This window comes from Colias eurytheme, chromosome 11, assembly GCF_061535395.1.
Source record: "Colias eurytheme isolate Ceu_HAF_F1 chromosome 11, ilColEury1 Martin Lab GWU primary, whole genome shotgun sequence".
Taxonomy (NCBI): Eukaryota; Metazoa; Arthropoda; class Insecta; order Lepidoptera; family Pieridae; genus Colias; species Colias eurytheme.
The window spans coordinates 7,333,089-7,347,792 of NC_142990.1; the positions used below are offsets into that span (position 1 = coordinate 7,333,089).

General features: G+C 32.8%; 1 protein-coding gene across 2 annotated transcripts; it reads left to right on the forward strand.

The window, feature by feature from the left end:
- The first annotated feature begins 800 nt into the window (after nucleotides 1–800).
- LOC149904705 (E3 ubiquitin-protein ligase MARCHF8-like) lies at nucleotides 801–14,344 on the forward strand. Of its 2 annotated transcripts, none has more exons than XM_090107187.1 (7): nucleotides 801–1,278; nucleotides 3,628–3,749; nucleotides 5,085–5,229; nucleotides 5,657–5,777; nucleotides 8,046–8,225; nucleotides 12,165–12,291; nucleotides 12,665–14,344. In XM_090107187.1, exons 1-7 carry the CDS (start codon nucleotides 1,077–1,079, stop codon nucleotides 12,854–12,856), a joined length of 1,089 nt encoding a protein of 362 aa, XP_089963313.1. In that variant the 5' UTR covers nucleotides 801–1,076; the 3' UTR covers nucleotides 12,857–14,344. The 2 variants fall into 2 exon arrangements, with proteins under 2 accessions (XP_089963313.1, XP_089963314.1); XM_090107188.1 differs by having other exon boundaries at nucleotides 12,165–12,306; nucleotides 12,665–12,802.
- Nucleotides 14,345–14,704: the final 360 nt, after the last annotated feature.

Here is a 14,704-nt window from a genome sequence, read left to right on the forward strand (position 1 = left end):
CTATAGGCATATATATATGATAAATATCATCACGCTACGACCAACAGGAGTGAAGCTACGGGGGTGAAACTGCGCGGAGCAGCTAGTTCACATATAAAATCGTAAATAAAAAATCCTATCCTATCCACATCCTATCCTACTAGAGTCAAAATAATATTATAAGTGCGAATGTTTGTGAGGATGTAGTGAGGATGGATGTATGTGTATGTGGTGTATGTATGTTTGTTACTCTTTCACGCAAATACTACTGAACCGAATAAAAATGAAATTTAGCACATATAATCTAAAGGGTAACTTGGATTAACACATAATATAATAGGTTTTATCCCGGAAATCCCACTGGAACGGGAACTATGCAGATTTTTTTAGAAAACGCGGGCGAAGCTAGTACACTATGACCCACATAAACTTCACGTTTAGCATACTTAAAATTTAGAGCCCACATAATATTATGACCTTAGATTATGACCAAGAAGCTTATGACCACACTATGACAATATAAATTAGTATCTCTTTTATATTTTTTTCTATTATCAGGTAGTTTATTTCTTTTCGCAAGTTTATTTATTTTCTTTAATTTTTTTACAACTATGAAACAACACAATTATTTGTAAATAAATTATGCATAATAATTAAATGCGTTTTCAATTTTGTTAAGCTTTTTTATAAAGTCAATTAAATAAAATCTATTATGGGCTGACGGCTTCTGACGGCTGGCTGACGGCCGTCATCTATGTTTTTTACTCTGTTGCCCATGAATTGAACAGACATCACATAGATTTGAGAATTGAGCAAGAATTGAGATTTGAGAATTGAGTCTTGAGAACGATCATGTTTTCGTTATCATTTTTTATTTTGAGTTGAAATATCTTTGTAATTTGTATAAGTAACCACATCCATAGTTGATATGTTGTTGAGGGTTCATCGTATATTTTTAGGCGAAGTTGCTTGATTTATTATTAATTGAAAAGCTGATATGTTTCCTATTATTAGCTTTGTCGAATGTGAAAAGCATTATTATTTTATGGCATCGAGTAGTTATATAAAACTGTAAAAGTGAATTATCAGGTGCAATAATGCCCCTTCAACAAATAAACGTAAAGAATTCATCAGAAATTGAGAGTTGGGAATGGGGTGGTGGTTGTGGCAAAGAAACAATTCGTGCAGGGTCTGGTAGTAGTCAAACATCTTGTAGTAATTCAAGTGGTGATATCTGCAGGATTTGTCATTGTGAGAGTGAAATACATAATCCTCTTCTAGCTCCATGCTATTGTTCTGGTAAGCTACTATATTTATGTAGTCTATATAACATTTAAGGCCTTAAAAATAAAACTTAAATAGGTTCATAATTGTATAGCATATTGGAAATTAATGATTTTAATACACTGAAGTAGTATAGTGCTTAAGCAAGTCTTATCAAGTGAAAGAATTACAGTATACTTTTATTGTGTTAATATAATCTGGTCTTCTGTTATTTGAAAAAAAAAAACCTTGATTTCTTATTACTTACCTACTTATTTGTTTTTAACTGACTTCTTTCTGTACTGTTTCTTTTTTCTGTACAGTCTACTAGAATAGAAACACTATTGTTATTATTTAATTTAAAGTATACAACCATCTAATAAATAAATGAATGTAAGATCAGGATGATTCCATAAATTACAATTATAACCAGTTGCTATTTTTTATATTATGTGCTTATAATCATTATCACTGTTGATAAGTTTGGAGCATGTAATTAAAAAAAATGTTCAATGTTGTAGAAAGAGTAACTAATTTTAGAAAAGAATAATATAAAATGAAATGACAATATATTTTACATTATTGTAATGCATCTGAAACACATATACAGCTTCTTAATTTACATAACAAGTACTTGAGTCAGCATGAGAATCACTGCATATGCAAAGCAACTTTGGATTCTAGTGGGATTTTATTAAATCCTTGTTAAACTTATTATCAATATTTTAAATTTTAAGAGAGAGATTTATTTCAAGAGAACTGAGCCGATGATTACTTGATTTCACTTTTAGTGTCAATTTCGAAACTAAAAATATCGGAAATTGCTGACAGATCTAACACACAATTTTTTTTAACTAACTGCAAAAATCCTTATTAAAATAGTTAGTTAAAAGATTTTTTTTATTTTGGACTTACGAAATTAAAATCCGAACAATGTTAATTTTTTTAGAAATTATAGTCGAAAAAATGATTATTTTCACTAAGATATTTGACTTAATTGAATATAATTTATACGTATTGCAATAAAAGAATGTCTTACTTATAAGATAAAATATAAAAAATCAACTAAGGTCCATTATTTTTCTACATTTTTTTTTAAAGTATTATAAAACACTGCGCGCGACCCGATTCAAATCAGTCGGCAGCGAGCCTTTCCAGAGAGAGGACATGTTGCTCTGCACTCTCCTGTGGACCTATGCTGTTCATAGTAAAAGGATAGCGCAAGCGGCGCTCTATCGTAATAGATCGCGGAGATTTTGACTTGCGTTAAATTGAATAAGCGCTCTTAAGCATTAATAAATACATAAATGAATATTATTTGAATTGCTCATGTAACAACTCTGTATTGTACAATAAGTAGCTCTGAGTATAATTAGTGATTAGTATATTATATTTTTCTTAATAACAGCTTTTATGATTTAATTTTTGTGAACTTAAGACATTTTTTATTATTGTAAGTTGAAGAAATTATTTGTGAATTATTTACTTAATTTAGTGCTGAAGGTAGTTTAAAACAATATTACTAAATGTTTTTTGTACAATTTTAAAAGCATTTCTTTCAAACAATAGCAGAAAGGACAAAGTATTTAAATTAAATTAAATTCTATTTAAATAAGTTTTTACCTGGCTGTCTTATATTATGTTTCATGCTCATGATGTCTTTATGACATTTTTTGTAGCAATAAGATGTTGCTGGTGTCTCTACAAATGAACTTTAATCATTGTGAAATGACTAAACGATTGTTATCAATTATGGGGTGCACCGTGCAGCTGCCACATGATAACATAATGTTCACATGATTGAAAGTATAGATAGAAATCTGTAATAATTTTTACACCCCTTATATTTAAAACCTTTGTACCTCTTTACTTTTTTGAGTAAAATAACGTGAGTTGTATCCTTTTTGCACGCCTCATAAGCAAAGCGTTGAGGTGGGTACTACTGTCACTTCGCGCAAAACGTCTGATTTTTCAAACTTAAAATGTCTTTATGTATCATACATTGCACTTGTAAGATAATACATACACACACATATTAAGAAAAAACACTTTTTTTATCGTTCATGATATTTTTGATGTCATTTTTGTTATTTAAACTAGTTAAAAAACAGTTTAAAAAAGTTCTGTCTTGGACGTCCGTGTGTCTGTATGTGCGGATCCTTTTTCTTGTTAACACGATAGCGACCGAAATACTTTACTAATCGAGTCTTTTTTTTTCTCTTACGCTTGAGTATGCTCAGGAATAGAACCCTTTCATTTTTCAGGGTCTGATTCGATGTGGTTTAATTGTTATTAAATAAACAAAAATAATAATTAATAAATATTTATTAAAAAAAAATTATGAGGCGTGCACTTTTGGATTTTCCAAATTATTTTCTTTTGCAGGCAGCTTGAAATATGTTCATCAAAGCTGTTTACAACAATGGCTGACAGCCTCAGAGACGAGATCATGTGAATTGTGTAAATTCAACTTTATTATGCACACAAAAATAAAGCCATTCAGTGAGGTGGGTATTAAAATAATAATATAATTATAAAAATAAATACTGTTTCAAGCTGAACTATGTATTACATATTTAAGTATAAGATTTCAACATATCCAACACACTATGACAATATCACTGGCCCTGTTGAATGTTTAATGTTGAAACAATTATTTTAACACTATATGAGATAATAATTTCATAATAATATAGGGAGCTTGAACCTGGCTTTCTTATATGTTTCATGCTCTGGATGTCTTTATGAATGTCTATTGAAATTTTTTGTAGCAATTATTTATAAGATGCTGCTGGTATTTATCTACGAATGCACAATAATAATAAACACAGATGGTCATTTGAATTCATGTAAATCACACCAATCTACAGTTGAGCTTTTCTCTAAAAAAGTATATTTTCAGTCAGAAAAAGAAAGACTCCCATTTTATTACTGCATTGAGTCATTGAGAATTATATATTTGACTTTAAGTATGTATTACAATATATTAACTGATAAACCCAGTTATTTTCAATTTACTGATCTAATATCAATGCTCTCTTACAAATATTTCAGCTAAATTATAGAAATATGTATATTTATAAATAAAGAAATGTATTTGATAATTTAACATAGTCTTGGGTGTCAATTTTTAAAAATACTTAATACTTTGATAAGTGGCTATTAGGATTTGAGTTATTTTTTGCACTTATGTAAATTCAAGCAGTATTAGAAGGAGTCTAAGTGTTCAACAACATATTTACCATCCAATCTAAATTCATTATTCATTGCCCTATTAGCTATCACCTAGTCTACTTCTATGATATTTAGTTTTATCTGTTTTCTGAAGTGGTCTAGGCCTTGGAGAACCAATGCAATCTTACATAGGAGTTTTCATCACAGAGATTTAATTCTAATTTATTTAAAAAATATGATACTATACATATTTAAATAATTGTAGTGAGAAATGTGTACAGGTTTCGTACATAGGGCGAAATGGCTAAGCTAATTTTATATTTTTGCTTGATATCATCGGAATATTACAATTGCGAACGTTTGTGATGTGTTACTCTTTCACGGGAAAACCACGGCTTGAAAGAAAACCATCTGTTTAAGCACGGCTAGTTATGGCCAAAAGTGCTTAAACTTTGTTTAGGGGAAAACAGTCTTCAGATAACCTGAAGTGTACAAGTCCAGAGATGTACGCGTGTTTGTTATGGGTCAAAATAATCTGTAACCCCAAAATAATGGGACACCGGATCCAATCGGTTTATAATAACGGTTCTTGGGATTGATAACGAGGATAGCTTTGTGATAGATTAGTATGAAGATAAGGATTTTGTTAACAAATGGTTCTATTTCAGTGGCGGTTATTGGAGATGTCCGGTGTGGAGAGGCGGCGGCTGTGCTGCGCCGTGCTGTTTCACTGCGTAGCCGCGCTCTGCGTCATGTGGTCGCTCTTCGTGCTCATCGAGCGAGCCGTCGAGGAGGTCAACAAGGGACAGATTGGTAATTCACTACACGGCCATGTGTTAAACACATTACTCGACCGCATTGCTATACACGATCCATTTAAATAACACCGCGTAACATTATTCAATTCATATAAGCAAATCTAGGAACTATACCCAAAAAAGCTGTCTGACGACAATGCCGTATCGATAATATTATTAATCGAAAGTAAAAATAAAATAAAAACAAGTTAGTTCCGTTATACTGCAGATTAAAATGTTTGATACGAGAGCTAAAAATATGCGTATGAATGTTTGTATTAATACATATTACACCTATGTTTTGTTTGAAGATAACAGAGGAATTTCGATGATTCATTTCCAGTAACAGAGTCAGTTTGTTTCGGTGTAATTGCATGTTAATATCGGCATACTGCATAGCATTGAATAATTTGTAACATTCTAATGTAATTTGACTATTTCAGCGTGGCCGTTTTGGACGAAATTAGTGGTGGTCGCAGTGGGGTTCACCGGCGGCGCTGTGTTTATGTACATTCAGTGTCGACAATATTTACACCTTTGCAATCGATGGCGGGCGCACAATCGGTAAGCGACAAGGAAATTTTAATAGCTTTATTCATTCCATTTAAACTGTACCATATATGTACGCACATGGTTTCCAAGTTAGCGCTATTAAAACATTATCATTATAATTAACATTCTAATCTTGTTACTTTTTTACAGCCACTTTTTATAACCATTTGTTCAATCGATTGCGCAAAATGAGTTTTAAACTCATTGCAGTTTATTATAATATTTTTATATGATATAAATACTTTTCTCGTACAATAAACGATTTCACACAACAAGTTAAGGTCACTCGAACTATATACACGTGAATTTTGTAAGATCAAGGTTTCTGTGACGCAAATTATTCCCAATCTCATGTATTCTAGAATATTGCAACAGATGATTTGCAATGCTACCAGATTGACTTTCGGTGTGAGTCCGGTTTGTCTGTATGCGGATTTTCTTATTATAGAAAATATAAATATTTAGACGTAGGTAATTTTTCCGTTTAATAACTATTATGTTTTATTTTTCTCAACAGGAAATTTACTTTTATAAAAAATAGGATTATTGCGTAAAATCGACATGTTTATATTTAATTTTCTGGTCGTTTTATACCATAAAATATTGTATGTATTTGATATTGAATTGAAATTGAAACTATACCTACAATTACATTTTATAAAAATATTAATACTTAATAACGTAAAACAAAATAAGTAAATCATAAAAGTAGTCAATTTTCCATCGATTATTAACATTTACATTTACAAATATCTCATAAGTACTTATATTTTTATTTTTATGTAGTCATCTGGACTAGATTGTTTTAAGCATAATTTAAACATATAAAACGTATAGGGAATCTAGCAAAGTAATTAAGTAACATAATTTGAATTGCTAAAATGTCAAATACCTAGGCATAAACATAAATTTTATGAGAATGGATACTGATACAGGATCCATCGCCCATTTTTGCACTTGATTACTATCAAGCTAATTTTCCGTGAGTAGCTTTAATTTTGATGAGACGCCCAATAATTTCTTGATGGATCCTGAACTATTGCATTTTTAAAAATTAGAAGATTGGTATATCACGAGTTTGATAATATGAAATTAGAAAGCGAAGTTACGTTGAATGTAATAAATGTTTGCGAATTCATAGAATTATTGCATATTTACGATCCGTCGTAAAATTTACGTCATACAAAAGTCTTCGAGTTTAATACTAGAAGCATACCGATTAAATAGAAATAGTGTGGTTTTTGCATACAATAGGTCATCAAAATTATAATAATAATTTAAGTACGTTGCTTACAATATTTGCATTTAAATACAATTATGAATTTCCGTTCTTATATGCCTAAATATAATTGTATAACACATACGTAATTATCTCCGTGTAGTCATATGTCTTCAAATCTCAATCGGATATTATTTTTTTTTCAACATATAATTTAACGAAATGAACGAAAGCAATCTGAATGTCGATTACAATAGGTTTGGAATTTTATTGGTATTTGCATTTTGTAAAGGCAATCAAGCAATTTTCACAAAATCTCTCAAACTTACTCTCCCATTAAATTTTGATTAAATAAGGCGACAACTAGTTCATAAATAATTAATAGACTGGACCTGTTATTTAAAAACATGATTATTGTTTGATAAATCGATAAATTGTCTGTTCAAATGAATTTGACTTATTAAGTCTTTATTATTATAATTTATTTAAAAAATATGATAATGTGGTAGATAATTTACAATTTTTTTTGCATAAAAATATATTCGTTATATAATTAATCTGTGTCATTCACTATAAAATTAGATTGGGAAAAAATAATTTGAATTAAATAACAAATTACGCAAATTACGTAGGTATGAGATGTTTTTGTTTATCTATTCTCCAAGCACGTATAATATGCAGACACGAAATTGTACACGAGTACGTGATCAAAATTCGTTTCAACATCTAATTACAACTAATCGATAAATTCTTGATTCATCAATTCATACATAGACCGGGAGATATTGACACAAAATTTCGAGTCATTTGTAACAGGATGGCGGTTCTACAGGGGTCTTAGTACGCAATGACAAAAAGAAAAATGATGGTGTGAACGTTGGTACCGGCGGCTTAGTCGCGTGTGCGTTAGTCAAACTCGTCGGAAAAATAGCGAAAGTCAAACGATTACTTACTTCCTTATTATAATAACTTATTCTACATTTATCATTATTTAACTAAAACTCAATCTAAGATGGAGAACAACATTATGTTTTGTCAATAAATAGTTTCCCACATTCCAGTATACTGCTAATCCAAAACGCGCCGGAGAAGCTGCCGATCGCCGCGTCGCCGCGGGCGCCGCTGCGCAGCAAGCGCCGCGAGCGGAGCGCGCGCGGGCAGGTGGTGGCGAACATCGAGCCGCCGCCGCCGCCCGTCGCCTACCACGAGGAGGACGAGAGCGGCGGCTTCGAGACTTATAGGTAACTAGAGGTCCGCCCGTGGTACATATCTGTGCCTCCAGTGAATAAGGGAGTAAGACGAGTTATTCCCTTTGGTTTTTATTGCACCATTGGATTCAGCTCGTCAAAATACACAACATATCAAAAGGTCATATCTCTAGCTGCGTCCTAACCCATTTTTTCGAATGATCCAAACGGTATAAGTAGGGTGTGATTAACGGTATAAGTTACCTTATCCATCATTTTAGGCAATCGCAAAGGAACTATTCGTCTCGAGTCAAAAGTACCCACGAACACAAAGACGTATGTGTAGTTATACTTTTTGAATAAAGGCTTAATTCATTTTGTTCCATCAGTCCTAACACTATTTTAGTATATAAATCATTTGTGTCATTTTTCTAACATGAGCATAAAGGATAAGCTCTTTTAGTGTCATTGGTTCAAGTGACGACATGAGACAGTTTGGCATTAATGCCGTGTTGCTATTGGTCTATTAATTGAATACTGCACGGAAACAACACACCATACCTATTCCTTATTATTTTTAAATCGTTTTTTTCAATAAATCTCCAACAACAAATCTTTATATTTTTTAAAAAAGGTATTTAAAAAAGGTATCAGTTAACTTGGGATACTAATATATTTCTATGGAAATTAACTATTTTTTGCAATAGATATTAAAAATACAGTTAACACATTAAGTGCATTTAATGATATTATACTCTTTGTTAATATAAATACAGAACGATAATTGAATCATCTAAAAAAAGCCAACAAAAATGTTAAACTTATATTTTCTTCTTAAATAATTGGGTAAGTTTTAAAAAAAAAACTCGTTTTTAATTTTTTTTTTTAAATTATCTAACTACAATAATATTATAGTCTATAATAGTCGCATAAAAAAAAGTATTTATAACCAGGCTTGACAATAATTATGAATATTGTTTTCTCCGCATTTTATATAAGCGTTTTAGCCACTGTGCTTTGGTAATTTGCCTTTTTTATAGGAAAAAAATCCGCAATATCGATACTTCTTTGGTCCTGCATTTTCGTAAACATTTTATGGATACTCTGGTACCACATATTTTGAAAAAATTGGGCTATTGTCACGTAGAGTCTCTTCAAAGTGCGTGCCACAAGTCGTATTTGCATCCAAGGCACCTTCAAATCTGTGCTTAATTTTTGCATAAAATCTTTGCGGCTCATTGTATTTTCTTTATTTATCTACATTATATTGATATTATATGATATAGACATTGTTAAAATTCTATATCATGCCGTAAAAAATCGCCACTGACCACCTATAACTTTTCCTGTATTCACTGAACATACAGGAATATGGTTTTCAGTCTTCTCTTATCTCTTTATAGTGCTTGTATCCTCAATGTATACCACCATGACATTGTGGCGTTGCCACTTTTATTATCTATATTTTACGAAACGGAACGCACTTGATCGAATTTTAAATTGATTCGACGATTAATTTTCACTAGGACAATAGTTAATACGCAAAACGCAATACGCAGTTGATACGTATTTAATACCAATACTCAATGATTGTCTCCTGCTAACCTGTACAGACTAGACTCATTGTGGTGACTGGTGAAACATTGTATAGCATTAACAACATAGTACTGTATTATTGAAAGATCAATTAAACGTTTATTTTACAATCTACGACTTTCATTATACATGGGTAACAAAACCCCATAACATATTCGGTTTTACTCCGGACAACATCTTCAGCCACCCAATCCCCTTGCTTGAAGTCCAAATCCAGCGGAGGACAATAATCGTCATTTACTAAAATTGAAGGTTTTTCGTCCTAGTATAAAAGTTGTCTGGATCCCATTTTATACACAATCTATAGTATAATACTATAGATATCATGTGAAACGTGACTTGGAAAAAAATTATTCAAATAAATCACAAAATAAAAATTTGAAACAATCTTAAAAGTTACGAAAAGCCCAATTATACGTCAAAATGACGCACAACATCCTCTTTACAACCAAATGGCGGAATTTACCTGGATGAGCCAACTATGTACTGCTCAAGGTGCACAAGGTCTCGACGGCTAATAAGTTGGTTCTGGATTTTGCTAATAAGTTGGTTCTGGATTTCGATGGTAAATATAGAAGAGTTCATACGTCAAATTTACGTAGATTGGACTTCTAGGGTTAAATGCATAAATACCTAAATGTTGCTTTGTTTTTATTATCTAATAACGAAAAAAAACCCGTTGATTTCATTCGTTTTTCAAGCTACGTGCATAGTTTTTCCACTAAAATGCCTCAATTGAGTCATAAAGTACACAAATTTCAAGCATAATAAGTCGCATCATTTCTATAAAACCAAAACTGGCAATAATATAAGTCGTGTTGTGCGATTATGAACATAGTGCATAAGGGCATAAGTCGTTATATTGCAAAGAGTAAAATAAAAATTATGTGAATACATTGAGTTATTCCATGAAGTACTCGTTCATAAGGCCACAACTACAAAAAAATACGAAAAAAGTATATTTATGGGGTTGTTACAATATGTGTTCCTATGTAAAAATATAGTCTAACATCATATCTTACACATACAAGCTTAAAATTTTGAATTACTAAAGATTTAGTATTGATATACAGTTTTTTGTCTCTCCTGAAAAGTGCTGTTTTTGAGTTATTCCCTTATTCACTGGAGGCACAGATATTTCGCAATAAAAGGTAGCCTATGTCCTTTCTCGGGTATCAAAATATCTCCATACCAAATTTCATGCAAATTGGTGCAGTAGTTTAGGCGTGATTGAGTAACAGACAGACAGAGTTACTTTCGCATTTATAATATTAGTACTTACGGACTATGAAGTTGCGTTAGAACCTGAGGGTAAATGCAAGTGTATTTCTTTAGCTCATGTGTTATTTTGGTACATAAGCTACATCAGGGTTGCCTGGAAGAGATTGTTTATGAGCAATAAGGCTGAATTTATGTACGTGTGTTATTATTGTATCAAATTTTTGTCTAGTTTTATTTCCGTCTTGTTATAATTATATGTACAATAAAGAATAAATAAATCACTGCCAAGTATGTATTTTCAAAACCCGTTCACTGATTTTCCCGCGAAAGACGAACAAACATACAAACAGATATACATCCTCACGACTTCGCCAGAAATGTTTTTTTTTTTTTAATAATGGTTAATAATCTTAATTATTCATTAGTTGTTACCTATAATACTACAATGTAGTTCATTAATCATGTGATAAGACTTTTTTAGGAAATTTAAATTTTAATCATTGGTCTAATTACTAACAATCAAGGTTGTACCGGGTAACTTGCTAACCTGTATATTTTGTAATGATTATAGTGTTTACTGTTTACCATGTGAATTCTGACTCATTGTATTCTATTTATAAGTGTTGTATACAATATGATAAGTATGTTTATTAACAAGTTCAATATGCTATAATTTTTTAACTACCTTCTGTTCGCTGCTTTATTTGCATGGATATATCGTTAGAAAAATATTAGCTTTATTTTTGTATACAAACTGTGTGCCAAATTTCATGTTAACGCAATTTTCGTTATAGTGTTATGTAGGTGGTAATTATTGTCAATTATTAATTGCAATTTTATCAAGTCAATTTTACTTATTTACCGTTTTACTTTTACGTTTAGTCATTCAAAGAGTTTGTCTATCTCGTATTTTCATATTTTTAATTTCGTGTGACACATTACATTTTTAAATAAAAATTGGTTGTTTGTAAAGTAGGTTTACGATCGAGATGTTTACGTGATAACGTCTTATTGGTGGCAGCGCTCGAGATGAGACGGGAGATCGGTCCGTCTCTCTCTCGTTATACCTGCGATCGCGCTCGTGAGGTTTTGGTGTGACACAAGTTTCTGAATATGTCACCCGACTAAAACGATTTTAAAAACGTTATCACGTCAATAAGTACATTTGTTTTCCAGGGGCAACCCGCACAGGCGGCTGTCCGCACTGAACGCGGAGCGGCTGCGCGCGGAGCCGCACGAGGAGACGCGCCGCTACTCCGACACGCGCCTCGCGCCCGCCGCGGACGACGCGCAGCCCACTGAGGTAGGGGGTTAGTGTGTGAGTTGCGTGCTTTTTCTTTGCTTTAGTTTGCTAGAAATATTTTGTTGAATGTCAGGGGTAGAATACCAAATTTTTAAATGACCTTCAAGTTATGTGAAAATTTGATGCTAATTTATCAAAATTCCGTTATTGTTTATAGTATCTCTATGTATTTTAAATATCCACAATACTATTGAATGCGTACAGCGTAAATAACATTTTCTGTATTCTTCTGCTGTTCTGTTTTGATTTCTGTCTTATGTGTCTGTCATCATATAGAAAGATTCGGCTATTTATCACACAATTACAACATACTTATGTTAGTTTAAGTCGTGCACACATAATGAAAGTGTAACATTGTGTGGGTTGTCCACAGACGGGCGTGTACCACATAACGGTGGACCCGCTAGAGGCAGACATCAGGTCGCTGCTGGCGCTGGACGCGCGGCGCGAGGCCCGCGCTGCCCGCTCGCTGCCCAACCTGCGCGCGAGCCGCGAGAGCCTTCTGCCCGCGCGCCGGGAGAGCCTGCTGCCCGCACCGCCGCCCTCTGCCCGCCCGCCCTCCTGAGCCCGCCCCGCGCTCACCCTCTACCTGGACGACAACGTGTACTAGGAGACCATGGAGACCGGGTGACCGAACCACTGTGAATGTGAACCGGAGCGACTGTCGCGTACAGTGCGCTACATAGTGTGAACCGAGAGGCCGTTGTAGTGAATAGTGCGTTACATAGTGGGATACTATAGTGACCGATACTGTGGACGTGTGCAAATAAATAAATTAAAAATAAATTAAATATCCTGTGGATGTCGGGAATTACCCATAGTGACCAATATGATGTGTATGTTGAATTGTATCAACCACCTGTAGTGATCGATTAGGAGTTAACTGTGTCCTCTAAAACCACCCATAGTGACTGTTGAATATTGGATTATGCTTTTAATAGTGTGAATCAAACATCGACATAGAAGCCGACTTTTAACCATATAAAATAGACAGTAGGTTATTGAGTATACAAATCATACCAACCATTAAGTTTTGAACTGTTTCTATGATGTGGAATATGGTGTATAGATAGACTAGTGTGAACTAGCTGAAATGACCACTAGAACCAAGTATAGTAAACATGGTTGGTCTGCATTAGAGTGAACTATGTGTTTTTGTAGAATATATGGAGAAAATGTGTCAGAAATGTGAACTGTCCAAAATAGCACACAATCATAAGCAACTGCAGTTGATGGAATGGTTATTTTTAATAAAGGAATGAAGCTATTACTCTTAAACTTGGTCTGAATGGATATCCCATTGGTACAGTGATCTCTGAATAGACTGGAAATGAAATAATGAGGCATAATGTAAGAACTGTGAGAATGAAGGAATAATTTTTACAAACTAAAAGAGAAAGGACAAAAAGTATTGAAATGAAATGAAATGAAATAAAAATGAAATGAATGAAATGAAATAAAAATGAAATGAATGAAATGAAATGAAATATGTTTATTATGGATACATCAAAAAGTATTGGAAGGGCTTTGGTCGTGGAGTTTTGCAGTTCTCTACTTCATTAATTATGATGGTGAGATATCTTGAAACAGTCATGACAATGATACTCCACACATAAATATAGTTTAAGACTGTGAATGAACTACAACCAAAGAGTGATCGGACTGTATTGATACAGTATTGTAATGAAAAGTATGTTTTGTTAACTTCAGTCCAAAAGGTATCTATCGTCCAGTAAAAGTGTCAAAAGTGGTCAAATTTGTGTTCTAGAATGACTATAGTGTAATTTGTTGTCATTCGCTTAGTATCTACCAAGCACTAGAATATGAGAGCAGTTTATTGTAAATCATTCTCAAGTTATGCGTATAATAAGTTGCATAAATTTTTGTGTTGCTATAAAGTTATTATATAAATTAAATGATTTTTCATAAAATAAAGTTTGTCCATGGCTACTTATAATCAATGCTTATTAGCACACTATCGAAATCATGTGTCCTAAACAAAATATACATTAATAATGTGCTGTTTTGTGCAATATCATGACTGATTGTATGCTAAATACAGGGTGTACCAAAAAGTAGTGATGAACGGAAGCTGAGAGGTAGAGGACCTAGAGGGCTATCCGAATCACCCCCATGTATGTTATGCGATTTTTCGTATTTTCGGAGTTATGACGTTTTTTTCAATTTTTCACCTATCGCCGAGTACGATGATATTTTCACTCATGCTGACGTCAATGATTGCGGAAGATGCTTGATTTTTTTTGTGTGCTAAGCTGAAAGATAGGCCAATTCAGTATGGTAACATTTACTATCGTTAGATCTTTGAATGGAATAAAAAAAAGAATTAAATGGCAAGAAAGATAAAATTACCCAGTATGTTCACCACTTCAAGGGCCCGTAAAAAAATAAAATC

What these genes read in the sequence shown, in the direction of transcription:
- LOC149904705 (XM_090107187.1), top strand. Translation starts at nt 1,077, where the DNA reads ATGCCCCTTCAACAAATAAACGTAAAGAATTCATCAGAAATTGAGAGT. An exon ending in AAATAAAGCCATTCAGTGAG is followed by an intron (nt 3,750 to 5,084) that starts GTGGGTATTAAA and finishes GTTCTATTTCAG; the next exon opens with TGGCGGTTATTGGAGATGTC. An exon ending in GGCGGCTTCGAGACTTATAG is followed by an intron (nt 8,226 to 12,164) that starts GTAACTAGAGGT and finishes TTTGTTTTCCAG; the next exon opens with GGGCAACCCGCACAGGCGGC.